Source organism: Lissotriton vulgaris, chromosome 8, assembly GCF_964263255.1.
Source record: "Lissotriton vulgaris chromosome 8, aLisVul1.2, whole genome shotgun sequence".
In the NCBI taxonomy this organism is placed as follows: Eukaryota; Metazoa; Chordata; class Amphibia; order Caudata; family Salamandridae; genus Lissotriton; species Lissotriton vulgaris.
The window spans coordinates 877,304,138-877,323,570 of NC_141696.1; the positions used below are offsets into that span (position 1 = coordinate 877,304,138).

Genomic DNA, 19,433 nt, shown 5'->3' on the forward strand with positions numbered 1-19,433 from the left:
GACTTTTCTACCCCAGATGGGTTGTATCAGTTTAAAGTATTGCCCCTTGGCTTACATGGGGCACCCGCAACATTTCAAAGGGCCATGAATGTAATGTTACAACCCCATGGGAAATATTCAGGTGCGTATATAGATGACATAATCACCTATAGCGATACAAGGGATCAGCACCTTCTCCACCTTTCTAGTGTGATACAGACCCTAGGACAATATGGTCTGAAGATAAATCCAGCTAAAAGCCATCTGGCCACTCAAACCGTTCGATACCTGGGGTATCTATTAGGAGAAGGGGTTATCAGGCCACAAGCGTCCAAGCTAGCTGCCATTTCTCAAATCCCCTTGCCGCGCACCAAGAAGAACTTCAGAGCCTTCTTAGGGTTGCTCCGATATTACCGTCAGTTCATTCCTCGGTTCTCACAGACGGCAGCCCCTCTAACGAATTTACTCTAGAAAAACGGAAAAACAGAGGAAGTACTCAAACACCCTTCCCCGGAAGTAGTACGAGCCTTTGAGACCTTAAAAACCACTCTGACTTCAGAGACTGTATTAACCAGTCCAGACTATTACCTCCCTTTTATCCTGCAAACGGACGCTTCAGATCAGGGACTAGGGGCTGTCTTATCCCAGGAGACACCCCAGGGAGAAAAGCACATACTATATATTAGTCGCAAGCTTTTCCCAAGGGAGAACAACCACGCTACTATAGAGAAGGAAGCACTGGCTATTAAGTGGGCTATAGATAACTTACGGTATTATTTGGAAGGTAGGGAATTTACTTTATATACTGACCACGCTCCTCTTGAATGGCTAGCCAGGAACAAGGGTCACAACGAGAGAGTCCTTAGATGGTTTCTTTCCCTACAACCATACTGATTCAGAACCCAACACCGAAAAGGAAGTGAACAAGGAAATGTGGACTACTTATCCAGATTTCCCCAAGAGCAGACCCCTAGTAGAAGGACAGCTAGGGAAAGAGGATTTGAGGAGGGACTCACCGGTGTAGCGCCATGGGCAGATCTTCCCCTTCAGACACATGTGCCCTCTCCAGTCGGCACCCACAGGATTCCGCAGAAGAATGAAATCCATGCCGCTATCCTGTCTCTCCACAGAGAGACGTCGGCAGGAACCCGGAAGTGGGCGGAGGTTACCCCGGAAGTTCTTTTCCTCCACCAATGAAAAGAGGAGACTACGGGAAAGAAGGGGGTCAGACCGGTGGTGTGGAACCAGGAGGAAGGACATCGGGAGAACGAAGCAGAGAAGACGGACCCTGTAGCCTTGCCACCGAAGAAGACCCGAGGAGCGGAGTTGCGGTAAATGCGGACCAGACCAGCGTTGGTGTGAGGAGTGGTGGAGTTGCGGCAGAGCCAGTGAGTAACAGCGTCCCATGGGACGAAAGGGGAGGAACGAGAGAGGCGGGTGGGAAACTAAGGGTTCCTTAAGGATTGTGTTTTTTTATTCTCATTTAAGGGAGCTGGACCCTTGTTGTTTATGGTCGCATGCAGCCAGCCCCTTGTTAAAACCTGCAAGTGCAACCCCGAGCATTTGTAGGGTGTTCTGTTGTTTTTTTTTTTGCATTGAGGGCCATAGAACGGACAAGTGGTTACCGTGTGGCACCGATAACCTGAACGTGTGACTTCCTTTTGAGTGTTTATTTGAAAAAGAACGGTCCCATATAATCTTTCCAACCCCCCTCCCTTCACCTAGTCACTTTTCTAGGCACTCCTTACAAAACTTCTGCAGTCAAGATCTACCCTGAGAAGGATATTCTATGAGCACTTTAGGTGTGGTGACGGGTAAATCTTCCAGACATAACCAGGGCCGGACTGGGTACCAAAACCGGCCCTGGCAAAGTGCTCGGCCACCCCCCTCCCTCCCCAGGGGTTGGGGGTGCTGCCGAGCTCTTTGCAACGGCCGTTTGTCAGATGATTTTGTTACAGGGCCGATTTTGCGGCACACCGGGGGATTGCCCGGTGCCCGCTACGGCTAGTCCGGGCCTGGACATAACCCACACTCTGGTATTCTGACGGCTCTTCTTTTCCTCTCTTATGAGCCTCCGGGGAGACACTCTTGATTCAGAAGACGAGGAGCAAGGGACATCGCACTCTACATTTCCATCCAGCTCCATGAGGACACCATCAGAAGGAGAACCCGAAAAAAAAACTCCTGAAACCCATCTTCTTGTTACTTCTGGAAATAAAAAACGATATTTTGGCAAATATATCCAGCCTCCTCGCTTGTATATCAAACCTGCGCTCACACAGGGCCAACAGCGCATTCTGCAGACACCTATGGTGCTGAGATAAGGAAATTCTCAGATGACACTCTCTTGTTTAAACCAGACAATTGCTTCATGAAAAAAACTTGGGCATCCCACAGTGTACACCCAATATCTCCCTGTGTCTGATTATTGGTTATGGGGATACCACAAGTGTCATACAGCTAAAACCCCTCTTCCATTGGATCCTCACCAGGAATGTGGAAGAACTATTATAGATTATAATTATTATTATTATTACAGGGGCCGATTCACAAAAGAAATCTAAGACAAAATCCTAAACTTACTACTTGTGGTATTCACAAAAGGCATTTAGTAGTAGTAAAGTTGGGATTCCTAACTTTACTACTACTAAACTGAGACAAAATCCTAATTTTACAACTTTCAGTATACACAAAAGTTATTTAGTAGTAGTAAAGTTAGTATTCTTAACTTTACTACTACTAAATGCCTTTTGTGAATACCAAAAGTGGTAAAGTTAGGCTTTTGTCTCAGTTTAGTAGTAGGAAAGTTAGGAATCCTAACTTTACAACTACTAAGTGCCTTCTTTGAATACCAAAAGTAATAAGTTTAGGACTTTGTCTCAGATTACTTTTGTGAATCGGGCCCACAGATTATAGTAAATATAGATCGCTCGACCTGAATGGTCTCTCCATGGCTGGAGCAATCAATTTGGGTTGGTCCACTTTTGTTCACAATTCATTTTTCAGCCATTGGATTCACAGAAGTTTTATTTTCAGAAACAATATGTAATGATATTTACATGTTAGTACAGTCAAAATAGAAGGTTTAGTCTCAAACTCAGACTTTGATGAGCCATGTTGTATATAAACTGATGGAGACATTCCTAATGGGAAAGCAATTTTACATCCAAATTTTGTCCTGGAACTTTCACTTTAGCCATGTATATATCCTCATGAGATTTATCCAGGATCACACCAAAAACTGCTTTTATTCCTTACTTCTCCCAGAACCTGAGGCTTATTTCATATTATTTTGCACCCTATTATGTAAATGCGAAAAAGAGATGGCTGGTAAAGCTCCTAGGTAATGTAGGTTTTTCAGAGCATTTTGTTGCTCTTAAAGTGTGCCAATCAGTGTGCATTTGTGTTAAATTGTGGGGTCATTCAGCACTGTGGAGTACTGTCATTTTTTTTCCATCACGCAACAATAGGTATATATATTTTAAATATTCTATTTTATATGATCATGTAACACAGTTATATCTATAATTGTCTGTATATTATTTTTTATATTCTGTATGCAAGCATGTTTCATGGATTTCTATTGGGAATATACTTTAAGATGATGATGATCAAGGAAAAATCTGAATTATTTAACCTTAATCTCTGGGAGTTCCTCGTCCATAGCATGAAAGATGGATGCCTTTTTAAATGGGCAGAATGCTCCATGCAGTATTTAGATATCAACAATACAAATTCCCTGTCCATCTTATTCAAAGCTAACTGGCCCACATTAAGGCTGTCATTCATGCCATCCTGAATACATGGAGTCAATTTGCCTCTGTCATTGTTGTGAAGGTTGGCTTTGGTGAAATTGACTTTTTCAGACTGCTTTATATTTTCTCAGAGTATGCCATTGTCCATATATAGAGAAGAGGTAAATCCCCTACAAAGGAAGACAGATGACATCACACAGGAGGGGGACACACAGCAAGGGTATTTAGAAAGGTAGGATATGATGACTCCAACAATCAGGGAGCGATTTTGTCCAGATCTTTGGAGTTATTATTAGGACATTAAAGTTATTATCAGGCGACATAGTTGAGGCTCCTACAACAGGGGATAGCCCATGATTCAGACAAGAAATGGATCTGTAGTAACAAGCCAGTAGTCGGCCAGACACTCTGAGATATACTCTTGATCTCTAAACATGCTAGATCTCAAAATGTTTATGCTAGCATCACTACTCATACGCTGTCATACATGTGGAATTCGTCAACAAAGCATGTTGGGTCTTACAACATTCCCTTAACCCCTTTCACCGATTCACCGCAATCCTACAATCACTAAGGGCCACATGTATCACCATTTCATTTTGCAACCCACAACCTGCAATTTTCTGGCACTCACAATTAGCGAGTCTCACAATGAAATGTGCAACAGTCTCTCAGATACGGTTTGTGATTCCCGAATAGGTCGCAAGGGACCTGCCTCATTAATATTCATGAGGTAGGTTGCAATTTGTGACCCATTGGGAATGGCCAGCACTCACAAGAATGGTGGCCTGCTGGGGTCAACAGACCACCATGTCTTTGACTGCTTTGTCAATAAAGCTGTATATTTTCTTTCCTGTTTTTTTAAATGCTGCTTGTTTTCCCTAAAGGAAAACAGGAGGCATTTAAAAACATACAAATTAAAAGTTTCCGTTTCATTTTTAGGTCGAGCCTAGGCAGGGCATGCACTGCTCTCTGAGGCATATTGTATTCAAGTCCATGGGCATTCAACACATCCAGCGCCTTTGGTTGGTTGGTTGGCCTGCCTTTCAAAATTCCTTAACTCTGGTTGCTCAATAATGTCCATCTATCCCGCCTTTCGGTGCTGGGTTCCCACCCAGGAGATTTCACCATTTGATCCTTTTGGTTGGCATCTCTGGCCATGTGTTGCCTCCTCCCTGCACTCCTTCCCTCCTATCATTGCTGCTGTCTTTTCTCCACTGCACTTTGTTTTGAAAGTGAGTTTCCTCGCACTGCTTTTTGTTGGCCATTTCTAGTTTTCTAGTGCCTTCATTACAGGGACTTTGCGGCATTTCCTGCCCAGCAACAGGTTCTATTTCACGGGCAGAATCCTGTGCCAGCGTCTTTCTCCTCACATCTCACTAAGGAATGGAGTCATCACGAAAACTAATGCTTCAATTAAAAAAATATAACCCTCCTTCCCTCATAGAAGATATATCAGAAATCGCGCCCTCCTTCGTGTACACACGTTTTGACAATGCTTCAGATCTAAGCCGTTGGAAGAAAAAAAAACTTCCACCATCGGGACACTCTCAGGTGCAGCTGTATTGCGGACTATAAATAACGCCTTACTGAAAGATCCAGAAAAGGGGGTGGTGATGAACAGAGTGTCTGAATTAAGCAGACCACTCTTACCCAGTCCAAAGATTAGGGCTTGATTCATCACCGTTTTTTAGCTCACTGCACCATCCCGAGTCAGAACTTGGCTATATGCAGATTAGTCTGACCCTGGCCCAGTGCATCATGGGAACAGGGCAGACCAAACTACCAAGCCAATTCTTATACTGGGAAGGAAACAAGCTACCGGGGACCGGTTTCTGGCATTTCAGCCGTCTTCGGCCCGGCTTGCTTGAATCCTGATGGTGCAATGAGCAAGGGACTCACATCTGAGTATACCCTTCCACGCTTATGGTGGACAATAATTATTCAGAAAAGGGGGTGGTGATGAACAGAGTGTCTGAATTAAGCAGACCACTCTTACCCAGTCCAAAGATCAGGGCTTGATCCATCACTGTTTTTAGCTCACTGCACCATCCCAGCTCAGAACTTGGCTATATGCAAATTAGTCTGACATTGGCCCAGTGCATCATGGGAACAGGGCAGACCAAACTACCAAGCCAATTCTTATACTGGGAAGGAAACAAGCTACCGGGGACCGGTTTCTGGCATTTCAGCCGTCTTCAGCCCGGCTTGCTTGAATCCTGATGGTGCAATGAGCAAGGGACTCACATCTGAGTATACCCTTCCACGCTTATGGTGGACAAAAATGATTCAGAAAAGGGGGTGGTGATGAACAGAGTGTCTGAATTAAGCAGACCCCTCTTACCCAGTCCAAAGATCAGGGCTTGATCCATCACCGTTTTTTAGCTCACTGCACCATCCCAGATCAGAACTTGGCTATATGCAAATTAGTCTGACCCTGGCCCAGTGCATCATGGGAACAGGGCAGACCAAACTACCAAGCCAATTCTTATACTGGGAAGGAAACAAGCTACCGGGGACCGTTTTCTGGCATTTCAGCCGTCTTCGGCCCGGCTTGCTTGAATCCTGATGGTGCAATGAGCAAGGGACTCACAACTGAGTATACCCTTCCACGCTTATGGTGGACAAAAATGAGTCAGAAAAGGGGATGGTGATGAACAGAGTGTCTGAATTAAGCAGACCACTCTTACCCAGTCCAAAGATCAGGGCTTGATCCATCACCGTTTTTTAGCTCACTGCACCATCCCAGCTCAGAACTTGGCTATATGCAAATTAGTCTGACCCTGGCCCTGTGCATCATGGGAACAGGGCAGACTAAACTACCAAGCCAATTCTTATACTGGGAAGGAAACAAGCTACCGGGGACCGATTTCTGGCATTTCAGCCATCTTCGGCCCGGCTTGCTTGAATCCTGATGGTGCAATGAGCAAGGGACTCACATCTGAGTATATCCTTCCACGCTTATGGTGGACAAAAACGATTCAGAAAAGGGGGTGGTGATGAACAGAGTGTCTGAATTAAGCAGACCACTCTTACCCAGTCCAAAGATCAGGGCTTGATCCATCACCGTTTTTTAGCTCACTGCACCATCCCAGCTCAGAACTTGGCTATATGCAAATTAGTCTGACCCTGGCCCAGTGCATCATGGGAACAGGGCAGACCAAACTACCAAGCCAATTCTTATACTGGGAAGGAAACAAGCTACCGGGGACCGGTTTCTGGCATTTCAGCCGTCTTCGGCCCGGCTTGCTTGAATCCTGATGGTGCAATGAGCAAGGGACTCACATCTGAGTATACCCTTCCACGCTTATGGTGGACAAAAATGATTCAGAAAAGGGGGTGGTGATGAACAGAGTGTCTGAATCGTTACTGAGAGATCAGCAGTTTGTCTTGTATTCCTGCATGTTACCACTGAACGACATGCATCCAATTCATTAGTCTGTGAAAGGTTGTTACAACCTCTGCTCTGAAGCATGGAAACCTGAATAAATTAATGGTTTACTGATCTCATTTGTCATAAAAAACTTGATAATTTTCTCATAAGTGTTTTTGTTTTGTTGACTAGTGTTATCTTTCACAAGCAGGACGAATGCATGCTGCTTGGGGTGGTATACCATAGCACGTTTGCTCCCCAGTGGAAAACATTTTTCTGCAGTTTTCTTGGGACAATATTTTCTTTTGCCTTCTTTCTCATGGAATAGCAACACATCCCGGAAAAAGAATAATCACTCTATTTTAGTAGTTGTGCTGGGAGAGTCTTGTTGCATAAAGAGAGGAATTTCACAAAACAGTCCAATGCCCCTGAAATGCAGATAGGGCATGGTCAATGTTTAATGTGTAAAATGTAAGTGCTTGGCCCCAACCCCAAAATATGGATGGCATTTAACCTGTGTAGTCAGGCCACTCTGCCATACATCCCACATTAGCCCATTAGAGACGGAGTAAGTTACAAGAAAAGTCTTGTGGACTAATGAAATTATGCTTTTTATGCTGAATGCTGTTTACTTTGAGCCTGTTTGTTTGTTTTTATTAATTTGTGTGCAGGGCCGGCGCTAGGCATGGGCAGAGTGGGCAGCTGCCCAGGGCCCCGTAGTTAGCCCTTTAATTTGGGGCCCGTACCAGTGCGTCAGAGTCAGATCATGGCAGGATAGGTGCCACCTTGCAAGTGTCCCTTCTCCCCTGGCCTCACTGCTATGGTGTAGCACGGGAAACCTGAGGCGAGGTGGGGGCCTCCATTCCCACTTGCAAGAAGACTTCAGGTTTGTCCAGTAATTAGGCCTCCATCCCCCACCCATGCAGAGGCACAGCGGGAGGACTATTTCCTTTGTGTTTGGCTCCCCGGCAGTCCTAACCCTCTGAGGAGATAAGCAACCTTCATACCTTCAGCCCTTGATGAGCTGTTAAGAGCTGCTTGTGGGTGGCTGAGACGGAGGGGCTTCAACCTCAGGAGCAATGGGCATCTATTGAGAGGCAGACAGCCCTGACTAGGTTAAGTCTATGCAAATTAGAAGGGCCTCGCACATTCCCCTTCTGCCCAGGGCCCCAAAAATCCTAGAAGGGGCCCAGAATATGTGAGTCAGAGTTGTGCTTAAAAGCCAGAAAAAACATAACTGGCTGTTGATAATATAATGTTTGACAAGCCTGTTAGCCACACGCTTCCTTGTAAAGAATATTTGCACCACTCCATTAATTCTGCAGCCTGGCTGGGTTTATACAAAAAAATACTTTTTTGGTCTGTTAACCTCTCTGTTGTCGAGTAGCACGATGTTGAGGCCTTTGCTTTGAGCTGACCATGCCTATAACTTTTCTGCAGAAGGCACGTCTGGGAGCATCGCTGCACTGCTGAAAACCACTTCTCTGTCGGTATCATAAGTGCAACATTGCTGTATCATGATTAATCAAAAACAACTTAAGATGTGCTCACAGCAAGTATTTTTTTTGCTGAGACTAATATCAGTGAATCAGTTCTTGGTGAGATTTTTAGGCAGGATATGGTTCCTACAAGGTTACATTTATTGTTAACACAAAGTTATTGGTTGGTAGTAAGTGTGATACTCAACGCCACACAATTCCAAAACATCCATCATAATTACACTTCATTCCATACCACATAATTACACTTCACATAAATCTACTTCATACCACATAGCAACACTTCACATAAATACACTCCAAACCATGGCACATAATTCCGCTCAACATAATTTCACCTAGTACCACACAATTTCACACACCACAGTTCAACTCCACACAATTCTATTCATCAGCACAAAATTCAGATGATTGCACTACACACCACAGAATTCCACATCATGACATATAATTCAACACCACTCCACAGAATTCCACTCAACACACACCACTCCATAACACACAAGAACACTACACATAAGTCCACTACACTTAATACCGCATATTTAATATCCACATAGTTCCATTGCACATGCACACACTGATCCAGCATTTCTCATTGTGGTTCACTTCATTTCTTTCAGTAAAGTTTTTTAGCATAACTTTCCAAACAATCTAAACTGCAAACACACACTCTCCTCCACTTCTTTCTGTGTCATCTGCGTTTATGTGTCTATAACCTTCTCTCCCCTTCATTCTCTCTTTCGCACACACTCTTTCTTCTACTCTATATAGAGTTCATTAACCACTTCATACACAAACTACCTATCACTCTGAATCTTACTTTCTATCTTTTTTATACAGCTCTCACCCCTATCTATTCACCATACTACATATTTCCAATACACTACACAACACACAATTTCACAACTAACAAATTAAATTCAAACCACGCAATTCCACTGCAGACATCATACATCCATTCAACTACAAACAAAACACAAAAGTAAACAGCAATATCATTTACGATGAAAATAGCTCTAACTTTCACAAATGCAAGACCAATTGCATTGAAAAGGCTTGTTTAAGAGTAAGCAGTGGTCTGTGGGACAACTGCCTGCTCTTTAAAAATGTGTTCGCTGCCAATCATAAAGGGGTAGGGGTCCCCTGAGGACCTCTTCCCATTTGCAACTGTCTTACTACCTACTTGAAGTAGGCGGTAAACTGCGATTGTTTTGCAAAAGCATTCCGGCCGCAGTACAATTGTACATCCCGCTGCGACTCGCTACTAGAAAGGGACGCACTTGGCACGCTCCTCCCTAATAGTGACTACAAACCCTACTTTTTGAGTCAGTAACAGGTTATCGATTAGCAAAACTGGGCTGATACATGCTACAGGACATTTTAGCGGTCGCAAATGGCCCGATTTGCTGTTTGCAACCGATAAGAACAGTTGTACATGTGGCCCTTAGCCTACATTGCACTGTAGAGACCATGGCTTCTGTATTTTAGGAGATATGTGTTTCGAAGGAAGGATGAATCCTTCACTCAATCCTAACTGGATTGTTGGATAATGGAGATGAACAGACTTGCTTAGGTACCCCAATATGGCACAAGGATATCAGCTTTGGCACATGGCAGTCAAATGTGTGCCAGAGCAGGGAGAGAGCAGAACCGTGCCACATTTTAGTAGATATGGACCAGTTCTGCTCACTCTCATTCATGCTACCCAGCAACTTTACTTGCTATGTTGCATTGTTAGATTTATTTGTAAGTTTGTCCCAAGGTATATATCTCATGTCTTCGTTTACTGTAAAATGCCCTTGAAATAGAGCTGCGAAATAGGACAAAATCGAAGCTGACATTTGTACAAAAAACTTCCTCATTCTTCAAAATAGGCGCAACAGAGTTATGTAAGATCGCTATCCTTTTAGGTTTTCTAGAAACAAAGCTGCTTTGATTCTGGCTAATTCCCTTCATTGCCTAAAAAGAGTTACCACCTCAAGTGCCTCTGGCCAGATTAATTACAAAGAAACATTCGCTCATAAGCAGTATGTCACATTTTCTATCAACTACTATGCAAGACAACTCTTCATTTATATTGAGCTCCTGTCAGCTATCTTTGTCTCAAAACGGGATATTTTTTGTCATTTTTAGGAAGCTTTGACAATTTAAGTTCCAAAGATTAAACTACAAGTTACAGTAATTACTCTTTGTATTAACAGGGGCTTCATTTGGCAATACAATCATAGCCATATTTTATTGGACAGTAAGTATAAATGTCAGATCATCTATGAATTAATGTACCCAGGATCATATATATTATATGCAGAGTGGATAATTGGCAAAAGGGCACAATTCTATTTTAAAAGCAACACAAATATAATTTTAAACAATCGTTAACCACTTTACAATATGTATGAGTATTAAGATGCGCACACAAGTACTCTTACCAGTATATACTTTGTTAACCATAAAATCCCTATTTCGATGGAAAATTAAGATTTTTTTACCTCTATAATGGTATTGTAGGACTTACAGTAAAGGTGTGAAAAATCTTAATAATAGAGACTTCACTGTCCTAATAATAAAGACTTGACAGCCATTAAAAAAGGGATGAGTGAGTAGATATAACCATTTTATGGGAATGCTTCAATTTTTTTTAATTTTTTTATTTTAAGATATTTTATTAGAATTTCACAGAAAAGGTTCATACATTTGGCCATACCCAGAGCAACATTTATTTTCCTTTTACCACATTACAGAATCTTCTCTAACATGGCTGTAAAGAAAACTGTGAATGGGGACTCGTCATTAATTGATAGAGACATTACCTTCTTATTTCATTCACAAGTTTCGTAAAAGACTCCTCCCATGCATACATCTTTATTATTCTCATCCCAGATATGACTTCGTTCATGGTTCTTATCCGGGTGTCTGTTAAAGCAGCTGTTTTACTCCTGTGGGTTGATGAAAATATAAGGTTCATGCCGACAGTCGATTGCTACATGTTGGAAAAAATATTCAAATAGGCTAAGCTGAATATATAGGTAACAATGTTTTACATTTCCGTTTTATAAGGGTATGTTCTAAAGCCCTTGTTGTGGAAAGCACACACATACACTCAGTAAACAATTGCGAGAAAGTGTTAACTTTTTTATTTGTCCTTGCAGATTTTCTCTATTCATTATACTGGATATACTTTGCCTATGGGCACAGGGAAAATGCTAACTAGTCCCGGTGCATGTGTTATGACAATAACAAATGGTAGCAGATTGGCTAAACCAATTTTGTCAAACTTTTAGGTAAAGCTACAGTGCAACCGTGGGGAAATATCACAAGTAGCATACATATTATCCGTCAGTTGGGATTCAGTGAAGATTTGCACTACCCACAAAATGGGCTTTTAAACTACGGCTTCAGGACTGTTATTGCAGCTCTGCACCATTGTGAGAAAGAGCGCAGCAGACACATAGCAAAATACATTTTTGCCATGTATTGAAATCTACTATTGACATAAAGTAAGTCATCTATAAGTTAGAAAGCGAAAATGATGGGACCCCCTCAAAAAGGTTAAGTATAGGCCAGGGAACAGAGGGGAAAAAATAAACAGTAAGAGAAAAAGTTCCCTCCTAGGCCTCAGTTATTCCAGATCTGTATTTATCAAATTCTTCATATAAAAGTGACAGAATTGCACCAACCACATTTTTTTCTCATTTTCTTCAAAAATATATATCATTTATTATCTTTATACTTTGAAGTATTAGCATTGCTTTCACAGATACGATACAAAATTCATTATTTGAGAACACCACATAAAGCTAAATCACAAAATCCATATAGCAAAAGTAAATTATTAACACAATACATATAACAAAAAAAGGAATCACTATTTACAACAACATTATACAAAAGATGGAAAGAATTATTTTCGTTAAAAAAGGAAGAAAAAACAATTCATGTGTCCCAAAAGGTTCTCACCCACACAAACAACTAACACACTCATACATACACATTCACAAAAAGCTCCAATTGTGAAAAGGTAGCTGGGTACTAGTAGACAGGGAGCCCCCTGTTACTAGGACAGTCTCAACCAAATTTTTGAGACCCGCACTCTGGTAGTCGACGCGCGTTTCGGCGGCTCTTGGCCACCTTCCTCAGGACCTTTCCCCAGATGAACAGCAACCCAGTGAGACCCAAGGGGACACCGTGAGATCTTGGTGTGTGTTCAAGTCTTGATGTATATTCAAATGAGTGGCTGTATCACAGGTGTAAGGGTTTTTCTTTCTATTCATACCCTCATTATCCAAACATGGGTGTCTCTCCAAGAATGCCCAAATGATAAGTACCCGATGTCACACAATTGTGTCGCTCGATCCGTGGTTTTATTGAGATGGACTATAGTTAATAAGCATGATTGCTTACATGTTGTGCCAGGAAATTCCTTAATTTATAAGACAAGAGCGTGTCTTTCCGTTTCGGATCCGATGTCGCCGTTGACCGTGGTGTTCCTGTTTCACGGTGCACTTTGTGCACATTTGCGAGAATCCTCCGCTGTGGGCATTCAGGTCGGAAACGGAAAGACACGCTCTTGTCTTATAAATTAAGGAATTTCCTGGCACAACATGTAAGCAATCATGCTTATTAACTATAGTCCATCTCAATAAAACCACGGATCGAGCGACACAATTGTGTGACATCGGGTACTTATCATTTGGGCATTCTTGGAGAGACACCCATGTTTGGATAATGAGGGTATGAATAGAAAGAAAAACCCTTACACCTGTGATACAGCCACTCATTTGAATATACATCAAGACTTGAACACACACCAAGATCTCACGGTGTCCCCTTGGGTCTCACTGGGTTGCTGTTCATCTGGGGAAAGGTCCTGAGGAAGGTGGCCAAGAGCCGCCGAAACGCGCGTCGACTACCAGAGTGCGGGTCTCAAAAATTTGGTTGAGACTGTCCTAGTAACAGGGGGCTCCCTGTCTACTAGTACCCAGCTACCTTTTCACAATTGGAGCTTTTTGTGAATGTGTATGTATGAGTGTGTTAGTTGTTTGTGTGGGTGAGAACCTTTTGGGACACATGAATTGTTTTTTCTTCCTTTTTTAACGAAAATAATTCTTTCCATCTTTTGTATAATGTTGTTGTAAATAGTGATTCCTTTTTTTGTTATATGTATTGTGTTAATAATTTACTTTTGCTATATGGATTTTGTGATTTAGCTTTATGTGGTGTTCTCAAATAATGAATTTTGTATCGTATCTGTGAAAGCAATGCTAATACTTCAAAGTATAAAGATAATAAATGATATATATTTTTGAAAAAAATGAGAAAAAAATGTGGTTGGTGCAATTCTGTCACTTTTATATGAAGAATTTGATAAATACAGATCTGGAATAACTGAGGCCTAGGAGGGAACTTTTTCTCTTACTAGTCATCTATAAGTTGTAATTGTTAGAATATTGACGTCAGAAGTATCGTTCTTCACAGATATCCTGTCCTAAATTTTGTTTCCAAAAATGTCCTCCTGTTGGGTTTCGATTTTCTGTTATTAACTCCAAAGGGGTGATGTTTTGTGAAATGGTAATCAGGACACAATATTTATACCATACATTATTCTGACTGCTATATTTTAATACCAAACCCTGTGAGCTGTACCTTGAAGCCTGCAAGTTCTGGGTGCATAATGTTCAAAAGTTGGAAATGTCTAACATATAGATTGGTATGTCTTTGTAGTGCGGGGATATTAAAAGATCCCTTTTCACTGCATAGGCTGTCGTAAGCATTTTCCTACAGTAAAAGCGTGCTTGTGATTAAAAATCATATTACTCCTTAAGTCAGGCTAGGAAAAAGATAAAGAGAACATCTTCACACCTTGCAAAATTTGTCAAAAATCAAATTCAGTAGCAAACTCACAGTTTTGTTAGATTAACTATAACAATAACTTTATAAGAATGTGTTTGTATATGCCTAAGAGTCTAGGAAGTAATTATTTCACTTCAGCTAGGCTCTCTTCCCTCCAGTGGTAGTAATGAGCTTCTCCAATAGGTTTGAAACACCCTTCCTAGGGGTAGACAATACGCCTGGACTTGATGGTAGGAAGGGTTTGATGAGTAATTATTAGATATTTCTATTGAAATGTGGGGGAAAAGGGGATGGTCAGGAATAGCAGAAGGGAACTCAAAGATCAGGAAGGATATTGAATTGTTTATATGTTAATGATAAAGAGAGCCCTACTTTGAGGCCTCTGAAGGCGACCTATTCTTGTCTAGGAACCAGGCATTTCTAGTTTTCAGGGGAAATTCAATTTTCTATATAGAACACCCACTGGGGTATAGTCTGAGCTCCAAATTGAAGCCCTGTGAATTGCAACTTTGAAAGTTCCCTTGAGCAAAGTCTCCCAAAAAAGAAGAACCATTGAAAAATGGTAATTTGGGCCTTGGGATTTTCTTAGGATTGAATTTGAAGTTGTCATTGGCTAGTGTGCCCTATAAGAAAGGCTTCCCACCGCCAGCTCATGACATTACAACTGCACTGGAAAAAGGAACAGAAAAGGAAGTACCTGCTGGTATGACTCTCTGGAAGAGTACTGAAGTCTGATCCTATTCACTATTGTACCACAGCTCCGGAAGTGCTCTCCAAGGTCAGACTATGTGCCCTCCTGCCTTAGAAACAAAAGAGGGTGAAGAATGGCACCTTAGATAAAGTTCCAGAACCACGGGGGGCACTGGGAACTGTGTTGGAGAGCTCACTGGAGTTAGTGATTGAGCTTGCTTTACTCTGATAAACTATGACCAGGACATTACACGCCTTTCCAACTGTAGGATCAACAAGGAAGAATATTTTGAGCACCTTCAAACATTGGTAATTTATTCACTACTATAGAATTGGGTCAATGGGTCAAGGCTCCCTCAAAAAGGCATGACTGGCAGCCACATTTTGTTGATTTGTCACACTGTGCGTTTTTGGCAGGAGGTCTGAGGCTATTGCAGGACCACTGAATACAAGCGTCCAGCCTTGTGGACCCATTGGTGGTTACAGCAGCCTGCCTTGCACCACTGGAGGGGTTCAAGCTCCAAAGGGTTATTAAGTCCAAAGTTAAAACCTGAGAGCTGCAAAAGATGGCAAAGTGGTTAGTGGAATAGAGAACTTAGGCCACTTAGGGCCAGATGTAGGTATCCAAATACCGTTCGGTAATGGCCGAAAATACCAATTTTCGGCCGTTACAGACCGGTATTTGGATACTGAGATGTAGGGGCATATTAAAATGCAGATTCGGTAATTTTACTGAATCGGTAATTTACTGAATGAGTAAATTTACCAATTCGGTAAAATTACCGATTTGGTATAATTACCGATTTGGTAAAATGACCGATTCGGTAAAATTACCGAATCTGCATTTTCATATGTAGGTGGCACAGTAAACAGTGCCACAGGGCTTTAAGGATTCGTTATTTACCACCAACTTTTATTTGGTGGTAAATAACGAATACCTGTGTATATGCAAATCTGTGCATGTACACCAGTACCATGTGGCACACATACATGCCCTAAGGGCATGTATGTGTGCCACATGGCACACAAGCCCTAATCAGGGGTGCAACAGGGTGTCAAAGTGACACCCTGCCACCCTAGAATTTTTCGGTATTTACCGAATGGGTAATTACCGATTCGGTAATTGACATTCATTCCTATGGGCCTACAGGCCCATAGGAATCAATGACAAATACCGATTCGGTAAATACCGATTCGGTAAATACCGAATTCTACCGATTCGGTATTTTTTACCGAATTTTTACCTATGTTGGATTTACGATTCATAAATACCGAATCGGTAAAATTCGGTATTTATAAATCGGTAAATCCAAATTACCTACATCTAGCCCTAAATTCTTCAAGGTTGTCCCGTTTAGCGTATAGTGCTAAACCTGAAGGCTTCAGCAGAACCCTGAGGCATGTGTATCTGACATTAAGAGAGCCTCACCTGTCAATGCCCTTCCTTACAGGTTTGCTGCCATAAAAAAGAAAAAGGGCCTCATCACTAGTCTTGCATCAATCAAATGGAGCCAGTAACATGTGTTACCAGCACAGTTGGGAGTATGAGTTCCACCATTAATTCGTGCATTGGGGGTTTGTCACCCAAGAACATTTCTTAAAGCAGGTGGAATCATCTACTGAAAAACCATGAGAGAATGAGCTATTCCACATTTCCATGCTAATTACCAATTTCTGTGGAATCCCTTAGGATACAGCTAGTAACCCGCAGTAATTTCCCTCCAACCCCATCGTGCAAATACTGATGGCCAGCATTGGGACTTCCAAAGGGAATAAAAGGTCAAACGTTTGACTGGTGTGACCCACTAGACTTACCCAAACCTTACCCCATCATGGTTGCCCTAAAAATGTACCTAGGTCCCAGTCAACCACAACCACTAGCGCATTGTTATCTGTGTTTTTGTTTTGTTTATTAAATTTGTGTCCATTTTATTAAACTGATATGGGAATTTTATTTGTTTGTCTCTAAACATTAATGTTGATTTGGTGCTGCCTAAATATGTAACACGTTTCTCTGGGGAAATGTATGACACTTAGTGCCATCGGTACTAGGGGTTAACCCAAGATTTTCTTGGTGAAACGGTAGTTTAAACAAGCAAGATATGGGATTAATAATTCAATGAGATCTTCCCCCAAACTGAAAATCTAGAGTCTCACAACAATAAATAAACAATTGAGGGAGGCCTAGCAAAATCTGAATCTTATTCTCCGTGACTGTCAATTAAGAACCAGGTGTTAGATGAGGAGAATTGATTTCATAAGCTCTCACATGAATTATCTATATGATATTTACTTATTAACAATCTAAAGCATACCACCCGTCATCCTACACTTACATTTTTACAAATTCTTAAATCTCCTATCAATCTGAACGCTTTTCAGTGTCCTTTTTAGGTCGAGCAGACGTACTCTCAATGCGTGAGCATTGAGAGTGTCTGCTACAGACCTAATGTGGCCCGTATTCAGGAGAGTGGACACGACTCAGACGCGCGCTTTTGCAGTCTCAGTTTTGACCGCGGGAGCGCACGTCTGAGCCGCGCTTGCGCAGAGTAACTCACAGCCCCTGCTCACACACAGCCAGCCCCCACCCCTCTGCATGCACGCATACACACACAGGCGCGCGCGCACACACACACACACACACACGCTGCCGCCTCCCACCCACCCCCCTGCATACACACAGACACGCAGGCACGGAGCCCCACTCACCGGGACACATCCAGCCCCCACCCCTCTGCATGCACGCGCGCACACACACACACACACACACACACACACACACACACATACACACGCTGCAGCCCCACTCACCGGGACTTCTACTCCGCAGGACTCTTCCGACGTCAACGGGCACAGGGACACCGGCACTCCGCTCCTTGGCTTCCCGAGCGGACGCCGGCTACACGCAGGGCTCTCCTCTCTCTGCACCGGAGCCATGCGCCAGCCACTGCAGCCTGCCTCCTGGGAAGCTCCGGTCGCGTGTCCGGCCCCGCCCCCGTCCCAACAAAGGTTGCCTGGCTTCCTGTTGAAGCCGGGCTGCGCGGTGAGTTTGCTTTTTAACCCTTTCCTGTCTGTAGACACGTCACCCTGGGCACCGCGTCAGCACATAGGACTTCGATATGTGTAAAAGTTGTGTTTTATTTTATTCGCCCGCTTTTCTGTGCTGACACTTCCTTGTTTCCCTGCGCTGCAGAGACCCGGGGGAGCCCCTTGTCCGGGTGACTTGCATTTTGACATTGCTAATTCAGTCTGTGTGGTGGGCTGTTTCCTGTCACTACTGGCATTTCCATCTGGCCCGAGTGACAGCCCTCCGCTTTCTGACCAGGGTCAGGGTGGGACACAAATTAGACTCGGACATCCAAATAAAAATGCCCCTCATTAGCGAAGAAAATAGCTACAAAATCAGGTCAGCTGGGAACTCGTGAAGACATGAAACCCCCCACGACTTGCCTTCTAATATTAATGTAATTATTGTGGGAGGTGCTCTGTCTCTCTCGTTGCTGGCACCCTGCAGCAGCACAGAAATGGAGCCCCCTTCTGTACCTTGCTTTCTAATGTTCATTTCACTGGCATGTGATGTGTGTAGTTCTTCTCGGTAATGGCACCTTCTCTTGGATTCTACCGGGACCACGAGTGCCCCTCTCTAACATGCATGGCCTTGTGTCATTCATGTAGTTTGGGAATTGTTGTAAACATTTTAGTGCTGTCATTTGATCCAAAAAACTTGGAGGGCTTTGCTTGACTCGGTGCTGCCTCTTTTAGGACCTGCACGATCCCAGCGCGCCCTTCAACGCCACTACTTGTCTCGTGATATTAATTCCTCGTCTCGGTTGTTTAGTTTCCTCCTCCACTTTCACCCGGATGTGCAGTCTGGCAGGCGGCTCCTCTTCAGGAATGGTAACATTTTTCTAATGAAAGCATGACCGGGAGAGGACACTTCTCGAGTTTGAAATGTACCTCCAAGTCTGATGGGTGGAGAAGCTGGGAGTGGTGCCCTTGGGCAGAAGAGGCCCCCACAGCGGACTCCCACTCTGCCACGATGACTGCCAACCCCGCAGGCCACGGCTGCCGCAGACATGGCTCCCCTCCCCCTTTAATTAACCGTGCACCTTAGTGACTTACTAACCGTGACTTACCAAATGTGTCACCTGTAACTATGGTCTGATACTCATGTAAAGCGCTCTGATACCTCCGGGTCTAGGCAACGCTATATAAAACATTTCAAATAAAATAAAAATCATGCACCTTAGTGACTTACTCACCTATTCCTAAAAGTGCCTGAAT

The 19,433-nt window shown here is 43.0% G+C and overlaps 1 protein-coding gene across 2 annotated transcripts in view; it reads right to left on the reverse strand.

Moving 5' to 3' along the window:
* Positions 1-19,433, reverse strand: part of ABCC4 (ATP binding cassette subfamily C member 4 (PEL blood group)) — a 1,668,368-nt gene that overhangs the window by 1,190,130 nt on the left and 458,805 nt on the right. For both annotated transcript variants that reach the window (XM_086934802.1, XM_086934803.1), the window contains exon 7: positions 11,420-11,545. In XM_086934802.1, the coding sequence (XP_086790928.1) occupies positions 11,420-11,545 (126 nt within the window). The remainder of the gene's footprint in view (positions 1-11,419; positions 11,546-19,433) is intronic.